General features: G+C 41.2%; 1 protein-coding gene across 9 annotated transcripts in view; it reads left to right on the forward strand.

Annotated features, from left to right (window-relative positions):
• The window catches only part of ppfia1 (PTPRF interacting protein alpha 1), a 70,164-nt gene that overhangs the window by 29,305 nt on the left and 26,808 nt on the right, over positions 1-14,051 (forward strand). For all 9 annotated transcript variants that reach the window (XM_058387280.1, XM_058387282.1, XM_058387285.1 and 6 more), the window contains exons 3-9: positions 1,565-1,666; positions 3,702-3,866; positions 3,958-4,032; positions 6,004-6,105; positions 7,647-7,868; positions 8,090-8,236; positions 11,557-11,691. In XM_058387280.1, the coding sequence (XP_058243263.1) occupies positions 1,565-1,666; positions 3,702-3,866; positions 3,958-4,032; positions 6,004-6,105; positions 7,647-7,868; positions 8,090-8,236; positions 11,557-11,691 (948 nt within the window). The remainder of the gene's footprint in view (positions 1-1,564; positions 1,667-3,701; positions 3,867-3,957; positions 4,033-6,003; positions 6,106-7,646; positions 7,869-8,089; positions 8,237-11,556; positions 11,692-14,051) is intronic.

Below are 14,051 nucleotides of genomic sequence, written 5' to 3' on the forward strand. Positions count from 1 at the left end.
ATGCTTAGATAGATAGAAGAAAAAACGAGAGAAAGATAACTCTGTAGGAGTTGTAGTTTTTGGGACAGAATGTCGGGCATCATTTGTCTCTGACTTCTACTGACATCTGCTGAGAGAGCAGAAGAAGGAAGGAAGCCATTTAAAGTAATGGGATGCAGTGAGTGTAGTCGGGAGTCGTCCAATAGCTCGATTTCCTCCAGACCTACAAATAGACTAGTTGGCATGCACACTCCGTTTTTTTCCCCCAATTCTGGGCAGTTTGTTGAATATTAGCTCTGAGCAGTAAAACATAATGGTGTTTCTCTATTCACTAAGAGCTGAGATGCGTGAAATGTATTTGAGCAGCTTCCATTGAGATGAAAGGACAGAAATTCAGCAGCTGCTGAATGAATCAATATTGTTCATTTTTATTTATGCCTGGCCAGTTACATATTCAGTGACATTTTCTGCTTTAGGAGAATATCCAAACGGCGTGGAGATGTTTTTATTTTGTCTACGTATTAACCTTGTTTTGATTTTGTCTGCCTGCAAAGATCATGAAGGCTTAGGAGCAGTTAAATACAGCCAGACTGCCTAAAGTTCAGTACCTCCTGAATGTGTGATTTCATATCAAGCAAACTGTGTGATATTCAGAGGAACTTGCAGTGTTTCAATTTACTGCAGACGTGTGCTGACGTCATCACATCACACTTTCAGCCGTCTTCAATTCACGTGTCTCAATACATGAGTACAGCTATCATAGAAAGTAATTACAAAGTCATGTGTCAGCACTGCTAGTAGTTTAAAAGAAGACGTGTAATTTCACCAGTTCATGAAGAAAAAAAATAAATTACAAAAAAATTTTTGCAAGATCCTGAAGGGACTGGAAATATACACATCATCATCATCATCAGAGAAAAGAGCACTTAAACACTCAGTACTGTTGAAGTTTTAAGAGTTCATTGACCTAATAAAAATATGTTAATAACAAGTCACTTTATTTTTAATAAAATATGATCATGAATGCTGCTGATGATGATTATGATGATGGATTTCTACAAAGCTTGTGTTTTAAATGACTCAAATCAGCCGATGAGACAGAGACATGATGTGAGTGTTTGCTTGTCTAGTCTCGCTTTTCTCCCTCCCTGAATATTATCTTGTATAATATCACTGATAGTTTGGTGGATGTAGGAGTGAGCACTCTACACTGCTCAGCACGGTGTGAGTCTCGGGCAGATTTTACTGTTTACATGGATCTGATCAGCCAAAAAATACCTTCTTATTTTGTCCTCCGTTCAGACTCTTCCCCGGATGATAAACATACTCCTCAGGTTTGGCATGACAGATTTCTAGAGCTTGTATTCTGTATTCGCTGGAACTCACAACCCTTCAAATTTGTTGTTCTTTTCTGATCAGCATGATAAAGAATTAAACGTACTTCTAGCTCAAGAACTTCCTGTCCTTATATGGCTCTGCCTCATTCTCAACTTGTTCTCAGCTTGATTTGTTGACCTAATCCAGTCAAGATTATTACTGATTATTGCTATTTAACGTTTTTATCTCTGTGTGTTTGTGTAATCAGGAGTTTGCAGCACTGACTAAGGAGGTGAACATATGCCGGGAGCAGCTGCTAGAGAGAGAAGAAGAAATTGCTGAGCTAAAGGCTGAGAGAAACAACACACGAGTAAGTTCTTTGTACAGTGCTGTAGCTTCTCACAGAGGAGTTTTCGAGCTGTATCTCAAATGACTCACTCACTGAGCACTTTATTAGGAACACTGATACACCTACCCATTCATGTCATTATTTAATCAGCCGGTCATGTAGAAGCTGCACAGTGTGTACAGTACCTGCAGCTCTTAATCCACCGTATCTGCACAAAAGCTTACATCAAACGTCAGGAAAAAAATGTGATTTTAATTGGCATGGTTGTTGATGCAAGACAGGCTGGTTTGAGTATTTCAGAAATCTACTGGGATTGGTGCAAAAAAGAGACAACTCTGTTTGTGGTGGATGAACTACAACAACAAACACCACATCAGGTTCCGCTCCTGGCAGCCAAGAACAAGAATCCAAGGCTCCACTGGGCACAGGATCACAAACTGTACAGATGAAAACTGGAGAAAGACCAAACGATTGTTTCTGGTCCTGTTTTAGTGAGTGTGTGTCCACTGCGTCAGATTCCTGTTCATGGCATACTGGAGCTGTGACTGACTGACGGGTGACATGAATGTGAGAGTGATGTAAGCTTTCTAAAGTTGCATGCATAGCCCATTAAAAAAATTAACAATAACTGATTTATTGATGCTGTTAAAATCCCCAAAATGCTCAGCTAATAATGATTCAATTCAGTATCTCCAATATAGATGGAAACCTGATCTAATCCTAAAAAAAATACTGAATACTGTCACTTTGTACTAAAAGACAGAGTGACCCCCCAAAATCAGTAGATTTACACAGGGTTCCATTTCTCCCTGTTTCATAAGCTTTAGTTAGTGGGACAGGAACAAGACCCAGACACAGGAAGGAGAATTTTTTTTTTTGTGACATATCACCATAGGTGTCTGGATCTTCCAAAATTTTTGTTGGAAGTTGTGCGATTATTTCTTGCCTGGAGTGTGATCTTGAAGCAGAGAATGGTTCAAAAAATAAAGTGCAAAATCACTGTGGCTCAGTGGTCAACATGCTTGCTTCACACCTCTGCTTCTGGGGTTCTGGGGTTTGCTTCCTGCCTCAGCCCTGTGTGTGGAGTTTAAATGTTCCTCTTGTGTTTCGGGTATTTCCTTCAGATATTGCAGTTTCTACAGTTTTAGACTGGTTGGTATCTCTAGAGTCTCCGTACTGTGTGTGAGAGCTGGTACCTTGTTCAGGATGCCCCCCACCTCGTACCTCGAGTCCTCTGGGATAGGCCCTGCACCTCGGTGCACTGAAAATGGATGAAAGTGTAATATCAAGAATTTCCTTGTTTCTGTAAGAAGCTTGGCAGTACTAGCAGTAATGGTAATGTCACAGCTTTACGAAACACACACAGTGCATGTATAAAATATATACATGTACATGTATGTAGAAAGAGAGAAATTCGGTTTCTCTAGTGCTCGAGAAGAGTGTGAAGACGTGGCTGGCGATAACGCAGAAAAGGCAGTAATATTTTCACAGAGCTGTGCAAGAAGCATGTGGAGCCTCTAATCCGTAAGACGATGGGACCGCCTGACACAGTTGGATCCAGCCCAGATTGTGTGTGTGTGTGTGTGTGAGTGAGTGAGGTGGGGGGTTGGGAGGGGGTGATGGAGAGAGGGATTAGGGCCAAGCAGGGAGGATGAGTGTAGGCTTTGTCATTCTGACGGAGTCTCTCTGAGCATTCTGGCAGGAACAAGTCTGAAATACACACATATACACAATGAAACACACACACACACACATTTGTCTTGCTGTCCTTGTAAGGATCTTCCAGCATACATTTAATGTGTCAAAAGGAACCATTATTAAAAGTAAAATAAAAGCCTCAACAATCGAATCAATTTCTTCAAAATATATATAAAGATATAAACCCATGGGGCACACACACAACTGTACCGTGTTTGCGTATTTATTTTTTTCTTTAGTATATTGTTACCTTTAAGTAAAAGAATATGGATGTCTGTGTGATGAGAAATTCCTAAATGCTATAGTAGCACTATGAAGGCACTGTGATATGGATCATGCTTCATTCCCTTGTTTTCAGCTGCTGCTGGAGCATCTGGAATGCTTGGTGTCCCGTCACGAGCGCTCCCTCAGGATGACGGTGGTGAAGCGTCAGGCTCAGAGTCCAGCCGGAGTCTCCAGTGAAGTGGAAGTTCTCAAAGCCCTAAAATCCCTCTTTGAGCATCATAAAGCCCTGGATGAGAAGGTAAAACCAGCCACAGGACAGGTTTTCTATGAGCTAGTCCTTTTCAGAATAGCATTTGCTGTATGACTAATGATTATTAATGCTGTTACAGGTGAGGGAGAGACTGCGTGTCGCTCTGGAAAGGTGCAGCTTGTTGGAGGAGCAATTAACGGCTTCTCATAAAGAGGTGGGACTTTCACTTGTCCAAACACACATACGCGCACACACGCACACAGTGAAACGCTGCTTCTGAGTACACATGTGTGGAATGTCACTTCCTGATTCCTCTGTGTGTGTGTGTGTGTGTGTGTGGCTCATTAGTAAGTAGTACTCATCGCTTATAATTATTTTGTAAAACAAACATTCACGGTTCAGCTTGTACCGAAGCTACAGGATGAACCAGTTCTTTTATTTTATTGTTTTAAATCATTTACGTATTGAAGGAAATTCCTCCAAGGCCATCCTGTCGGTTCTGGCATGTCCAAACACGAACAAGAATGTGTCCTAAAACAGAAGCCTGCATTAGTGAAGATCTCACAAGCCAGCGAGATGATAACGCTTTATCATCACCACAGGGTTGAGAACAATCTGTCATGCAGACCTCCAGCAGTGCTGCATACCAGCTGGATAAACATGCTAGCTGTGTCTGCTGTTAGAGCTCAGAGTGTAAATGTTCAGTTACACTGCTCTGTACCTGAGGACCAGCACCAAACACATTACTGTATTCTGTTTGAGGAATGCTGCTCTTTTGGGTGGGAGGGATTGATAACTGGGTGAACTGCTGGGCTGCAAGATGGAAGACGAATGTATGAAGAAGAAAAAAACAAATAGAAAAAAAGGAATATTAGAGTTTGAAGAACAAGAATATGAAGTGGAGGAGTACGAAGAAGAATGCATAGTGGAAATACACTATATTGGCAAAAGTTTTGGGACACCGCTCCAAATTATTGAATTCAGGGGTTGGGCTTTACCCAGCATACCTAGACATTTTGGACAATTTCATGCTCCCAGCTTTGTGGGAACAGTTTGGGGATGACCCCTCCCTGTTCCAACATGACTGCACACCAGTGCACTAAGCAATGTCCATAAAGACATGGATGAGTGAGTTTGGTGTGGAGGAACTTGACTGGCCTGCACAGAGTCCTGACTTCAACCTGATAGAACACCTTTGGGATGAATTGGAGCAGAGACTTCGAACCAGGCCTTCTCGTCCAACATCAGTGCCTGACCTCACAAATGTGTTTCTAGAGGAATGGTCAAAAATTCCCATAAACACACTCCTAAACCTTGTGGAAAGCCTTCCCAGAAGAATTGAAGCTGTTATAACTGCAAAAGGGCAGAACAACGCCATATTACATTCATGTGCATGAAGAGGCAGATGTCCCAAAACTTTTAGCAATATTGTGTATATGAAGAGGAATATGATGGAGAGAAATACTGCAAAGAAGAATTTGATGAAAAGGAAGAGGACTATAAAGAATTTGAAGAATAAACAAAGGAGAATAAATTAAGTGGAATATGGGGAAGAATACAAAGAGGAAGAAGGGGAATACCAAGAATGGCTCAATACCAAGAAGGGCCATTATGGCTCAAACTCCATCTCATTTACATGTCATCTCTTCCTCCCCCATACACACACACACACACAGATAGGATTAGGACTGACAGGAGGCTGGGGGCATAGTTGCAGACTGACCTACATTTCACTAGTGTTGGCTAGAAACACTCATCCAATATAACTGGACACACACACACGCGCACACACTAATCTCTCTCTCTCTTTTAGATAATTGTGCTGTAATGTTGAATCTATTGAATGTGATATACCGGAATATTCACTACTATCTTTTTAACATTAACAAAAATGGCACACTGTTGGCAGATGTTCCCTCTCCTTTACAAGAGCTGTCTCTGTTCAACATCTGTGTTTGTATCTGATCTCTGGAGCAAGCCTCTGACTCAGAGTGAACAAATCTTGCGTGCACAGTCAGCTCTGAGTGATTTAAGTGCTATGAAAGCAGTCCTGGGTGTGAATGTCAGGTCCTGGAGAGTCACACCTCTCAGAGTTTAGTTGTTTCACACAAACAAATCATCATTCAAGTGACTTTGAAAGTTGCTGATGTCGAACCACTGAAGTGCGATTTGTTCTTCATTTCAGAACTCCTTATTGCGAGAGCAGAACAATCAGAAGAAACTGCTGATCGATGGCACAGCAGAAATCAACCACAACTCTGAAAGCACACCCAGCACCAACGGCAAGGTACAAATAAGGCACAAAACTTGATATGAAACAAGGAGCAGTCGAAGATTGTGTGTGACATCATATATGCGTAAAGTAACTCTCACTATGGTTAACACAGCAGCAAATAAAGATCCATAGAAAGGGGCCCACTCTAAAAATATGCAAAATTCTCCACAGCCTTAATCTCACCTGTTATATCAGAGTTTCAAATACATAAAGCACAGAAAAATGCATCAAAACACCAGTCAGTCACTACCCAGCATATGTTTGTGCTCCCTAAAACAATATACACCGATCAGGCATAACATTATGAGCACTGAGAGGTGAAGTGAATAACACTGATAATCTCCTCATCATGGCACCTGTTAGTGGGTGGGATATATTAGGCACCAAGTGAACATTTTGTCCTCAAAGATGATGTGTGAAGCAGGAAAATGGGTGAGTGTAAGTATTTGAGCGAGTTTGACGAGGGGCAAATTGTGATGGCTAGACAACTGGATCAGAGCATCTCCAAAACTGCAGCTCTTGTGGGGTGTTCCCGGTCTGCAGTGGTCAGTATCTATCAAAAGTGGTCCAAGAAAGGAACAGTGGTGAACCGGTGACAGGGTCATGGGCGGCCAAGGCTCATTGATGCACGTAGGGAGCGAAGGCTGGCCCGTGTGATCCGATCCAACAGATGAGCTACTGTTGCTCAAATTGCTGAAGAAGTTAATGCCGGTTCTGATAGAAAGGTGTCAGAATACACAGTGCCTGACGGGTCAGGGCTATTTTGGTAGCAAAAAGGGAGACCAACACAATATTAGGCAGGTGGTTATAATGTTATGCCTGATTATGTACGGAATACATAAACACAAATCTGTTAAAAACAAGTATCCGTAAACCTGCCCAGTTTAACCATGTGCGAAATACATGCCACATTAACCACAAGCCAACTAGCTAAAACAGCATAACAACTGGCTAACGATGCAAATTCCCAATGCCATTCATTAGCTTTCCACTAAATTACAGCACAAACCGTCTTGTTCCTGACTTGTTCAGCAAGCCAAAACCTCATCATACCTGACTCCATTTGTCTCTTACAGTACATGATGGGTCGGTCACTCATTTTTGTTTAGTATGTTGACACTAGAACATGCTGAACTTTCTGACTACCCCTTCTGATTGGCTGCTGCTCCACCTGTCGCCATGTTTGCTCTTTTATCTCCTGCCCACGGATAGCTATGGCACTGTCAGAATTCGAGCTGGGAACTCGAGTCTTATGATGGGGAGAACTCTTCTGTCACACCACTCAAAGGCCATACCAAGTCTATTAAGTCAGTTCCCCCAATGCATTTATTACTAAAAACACTAACCAGATTTTACCACAGTGAGGAGTACACTAGCACTCAGTTCAGTTAAACATGAAATTACAGTTATTATTCTGAAGGCCATCATCTTTATAACTTTTCAATAATCTTAAGAGTTAGAGCAGCTTTGTTAAAGCAAGCGTTATCAAGAAGAAAGGAAGACTGCATGTTTACATGTCTGATTCCTAACCCAGCTTTGCTTCATGTTTCTAGAGATCATCAGATGGCTCTTTGGGTCCTGATGAAGAGGTGGGAAAGGTGCCAGAGCTGCAGGAGTTGATGGACAGACAGAGCAAAGAGCTGCTGCAGATGAAGGAGCGTGTCGTTTGCCTGAGCAGCAGAGTGAGCGAGCTTGAGGAGGATCTGGACACAGCCCGCAAAGACCTCATCAAATCGGAGGACATGAACACTCGCCTCCAGAGGGACTTACGAGAGGTGACACGTGTGCAAATAAACATCATTGTCACATCATCTACGTGATTCAGACCTACAGAAGTTTGTCAGATGAGATTGAATGTTTGTTTTTCTCCATCGTTGCAATCATAGCCAGCTGTATTCAATTTAATATGAGGTCATGATGGTAGAGACCATCTACAGATGGTTGTCATGGTTATACACTCATTATCTCTGTGCTGCGATCGATCTCTGTTTTTTAGTCTCTCGCTCAGAAGGATGACATGGAGGAGAGGATAACGACGCTAGAGAAACGCTACCTGGCTGCTCAGAGAGAAGCGACATCTGTTCACGACCTGAATGACAAACTCGAGAATGAACTCGCGAACAAGGAGTCTCTCGTCCGCCAGGTCAGTACACATCGCCTTCTAATCAGTAGTTCAGTGTTTTAACCGCTACCACTGTCACCGATAAACTGATTAATCAGCTAGGGAGCTAGAGATGGCACCCATAGTCCCGGATGAATTCTTGGTCTTGAGTGTTTGAATTCGAGGCTCTGCCATGTTTGTTCATATGGCCATGATGTAGTGAGACATTAGTAAGTATTTGGGACAGAACCGATTCTGGGCAGCAGTAAATTTCAGACACATTACTGTGGTGATGCAGAAGAACCAGCTGCAGAGCAGATTCTTCATCTGATAGAAAGGTATTGGATAAAAGATAAACTAGGAGCTGTTTTCTCACTCACTCACTGTACTTACAATGCATATGAATCTATAGGACTCCCTATATTTGTGTATATTTATTCCTGTCATCAAACACTATCTATTTTTAGCTTTGTACAGAACAGATTCTCACTTGTGTATTTGTGGTGTTATCTTACAGTAAGTCAGTCAGAGGTGGTGAATTTCAGCAGCAGGAGGTAGAGGAGGTGTCAGGGAAGCAAAGAGGACAAGTTCACTTCATTTCATGGAAATGAGAATCAAAGCAATGTGGCGAGCATCAGTCAGGGATGGTGGAGCTCAAGGATGAATTGAGCGCGTCAGAGTGAAGGGAATATAGTTCCTTATTAGTATTTAAATAGTAAAATACTATACATAATCCTTTCAAATTACTGATAAAAAATGTTTGAAATGGTAGACAGACACCCCATAAGTTTGACTACAGTCTGTTAAAGCAGTCTGGTGTGCACCAACACATCCTCTCTGAGAGAACAGTTGACATGAGCTGTAGAAATGCCTTGTGTTCTGGTTTTGTGGACTGATGAGCAAATAGTAAAGAATCTCCCCACAAAATAGCTTAAAGTCAATATTTATGTAATTAGTTTGCCTTTTTTTTTTTTTTTTTTTTTGCTAAAACGAGAAATTTGTTTAACATTTCTTTCTTCACCATATAAAACGAGTATGTCTTCCCCTCAGCCAAATGCTTTTTTGTTTGCCAAATTATGTGTAGTGTGAAGCTATAACAAGTCATAGAGGATCCAAAAAGTATCCAGAGTTCTGATTCGGACTCATTTAGGTTGAGCAAAGTGCTGAGATGGGCAAGTACTATGGCTTACCAAGCATGCCCTGCAAAAAAAAAAACCCACCCATCTTGCCATGTCCTCCCCATGCCTCTTGTGGTTAAGGCTCTGGATTACTGATCAGGTCAGGGGTTCAGGCCTCAAAACTGCCAAGCTGTCACTTAGCCCTGGTTCATTTCACATGACCATGGTTCATTACACATCAGGACACTGACGACTCAGCTTCCTTGTTTTTTTGAGTGCTGAGCAAGGCTCAACACGTATGAGGTTATTGGACATCCTATTCAAGAACCATAGGAACTGATATGATCAAATTTGAAGTTAAATAAACACTGATTTACTCATTAAAAAAAAATAATGTGCAGATGGTCACTGGAGTAGCTTGATGCTGCCATGGCAAACTTGGTAACCAGCAAATACATCTCACTCTCCTTCTATCAATCCCCCCCCCTTTTTTTTTTCCCAGAAAAGCACTTTGGCAGGGACCAAACTCTTATCTTTGAATTCACTATTCACAGGAAGTCCTCCATACAAGGACTCAAACTCACACAGCGGCAGTTCCAGAAGACTTGTCCCTCAGCTGATTCTTATTATTTAAGACTCTTTCACTAAACTGAAGCTGGGGATCAAATTATACAACTGAGAACTGGAGCCGTTATCAGGCTGTAGATGATTGGATTAAATCATAGCTCCAGCACAGCTTTAGTTAGTGACTAATATCCAGCTAATGGCATGCTCAACACTAAAGGCACTGTTTATATAGCACTTATTAAACATCAATCACAAAAACACTTAACAGAGCTTATATGCCCAAACCCTCTTCCACATCTGTTCTATACTAGTCCAACTTATGACGTTTTAGTGTGTAACAAGGTACTTTAGATTAATATTTTGGTTGGCTCCTCTAGTACAGTATGTAGCTGACAGTTTGTAGACCCCAGACCATCACACCTGGTATTTTTCCAGATGTTGTCTCTCTTTGCTATTTTAATAATTTTCCATTCTTTCAGGAAGGCTTTCCACTAGATTTTGGATCATGGCTCTGAGGATTTGTGTTCATTCAGCCACAAGAGCATTAGTGAGGGTGCACACTGGTGTCAAACGAGGAGGCCTGGCTGCAAATTGTGTTCTAGTTTATCCCGAATGTGTTCAGTGGGGTTGAGGGTCAGGGCTCTGGGCAGGCTACTTGAGGTCTTGATGCCTTCATGGCTTTCACTTTATGCACAGGGGTATGTACTACAGAGTTCCATCCAGAGCTGGCATTTAACCATAACACACACACACACACACACACACACACACACACACACACACACGATATTGCTCTGCTCATCTCAAAATACTGTAACTAACCTCAGCTCCACCCTGTGTCAGAGATTCTTCTTGATGGACAGCTGTTGAACATCTGTAATTAGAATGATTTAAACATAATGCACTTTATTTGTACCACAGCTTTGCTGAATATTAGTTTTGCTTTCTTAATAATAATAATAATAATAATAAAAGGATCATAAAACAATATTCTAAATGAAATTTGCTGTAGACAGATGTTTTAGCATTTATGGAAGGAGTCTCAAGTGTCCCTGCTTTCTGCCACTCTTCAGGATGCAGGAGTTTGTGCTTTCTAGTCCCCTATAATATTATAAGCTGCATGTTATTTTTCCCCTTATTAACGTAAGCGATAACCATTATGATGTAAGCAATGTAACACATCAGTATGTAAAGCAAGCTAATAATGGTTTGAAAGCACAAGTCACTGTGCTATGAGAGGAATAAAACACCTTGGCATGTGTTGTTATAGTACAATAATCAGCTTACACCACCCCATTGTGGGATATTTTCCTATAACTGTATTTCCTTTATCTGGTTAGAAACGGTGATGGTGAAGCTGCCGCTTTATTCTGCTATAGCAATTCCATTTAGCTGATTTTTAACAGGCTACACATGACGTCCATGTTTTTCTTTTTCTCACTTACTGGAACCTGACTCACTTACTGAAACGCGTGTTGGTATGAGGTGAATCATTTTGGAATCGACTCCAAATCTTTGAGGTTGACTCAATAGTCAATACCGATTCTTAGTTTTCAATACCAGGAATCAGGTACTGAAACCAAACTTGATTACATGACATGCAAAATTTATTAAAACATATCAACTATGTGGTGTTTGTGTAGATCTCCTCTTAAGATGTTTTTCTTTTTCCATCAGACGGAGGAGAAGAACAGGCAGCTGCAGGAGCGGCTCGAGCTGGCCGAGCAGAAACTCCAGCAGACCATCCGCAAAGCCGAGACGCTTCCCGAGGTGGAGGCGGAGCTGGCTCAGAGAGTTGCCGCCCTCAGCAAGGTTAGCCACACCCACTACACATCATGTCATTGCTTGTGTGAGCTGTTAGTACTGAACTACAACAACATTGACTTGCTTATTACAGAGTCTGCTGAGTGAGCTCTCGATTTCCTGCTCTAACGTTCAAACAAAGCGTGAAGGGTGTGGGGATGAGCTAATGTGTGTGTGCGCGCGTGTGCGTGTGTTTTGGAGCAGAAAAGGTGTGCGAGTTAAACCCAAACAAGGTCTGCTTCGTAAACTCTGCAGTAATTCATTTGTCTGCTATTCACTGTTATGTCGAGGGGTTTTTCATGGTGTCTGGTTTTGTTTTGTCTCAATTTGCGCTCGTTCTCTCTCCTCTGTTGCAGCGTCTCTGTGGACACACCGTGCTTTAAAACTAGCTTAATCTGGATAACAGGCTTATTTGTTCTTGTTGTCTAAGTGCATCCTCAATGATGACCTTTACATGTGTCCTCTTTACCTTCTTTACTTGCTTGCTTGCTTTAATAGACGTTTTCTCTCTTTCCCTCTCCAAGTGTAGCTCCTCCATCTTTTGCACTTAAATCTCTTTTGCCTTCATGCCTTCCTTTCCTTTCAAATGATCATCTTTTTCTTTTGCTTTCTCTATGTATTCTTTCCTCTTTCATTTTTGTTTATTTAAAAAATTTTTCTGTAACTTGCCGACCTGTTTATATTTTGCTTTCCTTCTTTGTTTTTCTTTTCTTTGTTTGGTTTGACTTTTCTTTGCCTTGTTCCATCTCTTTCCCTCCCACACTCTAACTCTACTTCTCTCTCTCTCTCTCTCTCTCTCTCTCTGTCTCTCTGTCCTTCCTGTCCTCCCTGCCTGTCCTGTAGTCTGATCGTTCTGTGTGCTCTATCCCTAAGGACACTAAGGAGACTAAAGCACAGAGGAAGGTATACTGCACTTCCGACAAGAAAAATAAAAAAAAAAAGACCCATCTGTCCATTTCTGTCCCCTGCCTGTTCTACCCGTCCGTGGCTTTCCCCAACCCCCTACTCCTAAATCACTTCCTGTTCACTAAAACCACATCACAGACCTAACAGGAAATCCATTGGAGCCATGTTGTGTAAGGAACTGGTGCCATTGCCTGTGGTAGTCCAGTTCCCTCATCACCAAAACACACACACACACACACACGCACACACACTGGTTGTTTTTGCCACCTCTGCCAAATCAGCATTAGAATTAGCTTCAGCGCGATGAAGGTCTTTTCTCTGTTGCGCCTCGAGGATCAGGACAGTTTTCTGAAATTAGTGTGTACTGAAGTGCAGAGAAGTACACTGGAAGATCAGTGGCTTGCATCTCAACAAAACAGCACTCCTATTCAAGCAACTATTGTTTAATTATTTGTTGTTAAAAGCTGGCATGAGCCCACACCAGCATGATTTGATAAAATCGTGCATGTTTGCATGAACTAAAAAGCCTCAAACACCCCATATACCAAACAAATACTTTATTCAGATCTGGTGTTTTTGCTTTGCACTATAACATGGTATCTTCACTCAGTCCCTTAACAGTAAAACAGATAATGATAATATACAAACCAATTGTTCCAGGCTTTTATTCAAATACAAACAAGTCTGTTTTTATCTTATCTGGAAATCAGCAACCTAATATTCGGGCCAGAGCTCGTCTATTTTAACAGAGCACAGACACAACAAATTCAACACAATGCCTTTTCAGCTACAGATCACTCACACGCCTCGTCACCCCATGACGTTTTATGTGCTGTGTATCACAGGGCTGCAACTAACCATTATTCTGACAATCCAGTACTATGTTGATTTAACTAGTTTGATTTGAGTCGATATTTATTTAAAAAATTTCCTGTATGATCAGTGGGTCAAGTGGAAATCTGCATTTCAAGCTGATTTGTTCAGCATTCTGACTCAATATAAAAACTACCTGCTTACTGAAACACGTGTTGGTATGAGATGAATCATTTTGGAATCGACTCCCAATCCTTGAGGTTGACTCATTAGTCAATAATGACTCTTAGTTTTCAATACCAGAAATCAGGTACTGAAACCAAAGCTTGATGACATGACATGCAAAATGTATTAGAAAGTATACTAAGAAAATTCAACTATCTTGTGTTTGTCTAGATAACTGTGTAGATCTGCTCATAAGATGATTGATTCCATAGCTTTACTGCAACATAATAATATTCATTAGCAATAATTTTTTTAGTGATTAGTTGTTGCAGCCCTAGTGTATTTCTGGTTATTTTTTTTTGCATGATATTTTTGGATATTTATGTTGTGTGTTTTATTTTATTTTATTTTTTTGGCTAGGCTGCTGTGCTGAATCCTCAGCATTGTCTCTAATTATTCCTCATATGTCCTTCAAGTGTTTGTCC

Source organism: Hemibagrus wyckioides, linkage group LG04, assembly GCF_019097595.1.
Source record: "Hemibagrus wyckioides isolate EC202008001 linkage group LG04, SWU_Hwy_1.0, whole genome shotgun sequence".
Taxonomy (NCBI): domain Eukaryota; kingdom Metazoa; phylum Chordata; class Actinopteri; order Siluriformes; family Bagridae; genus Hemibagrus; species Hemibagrus wyckioides.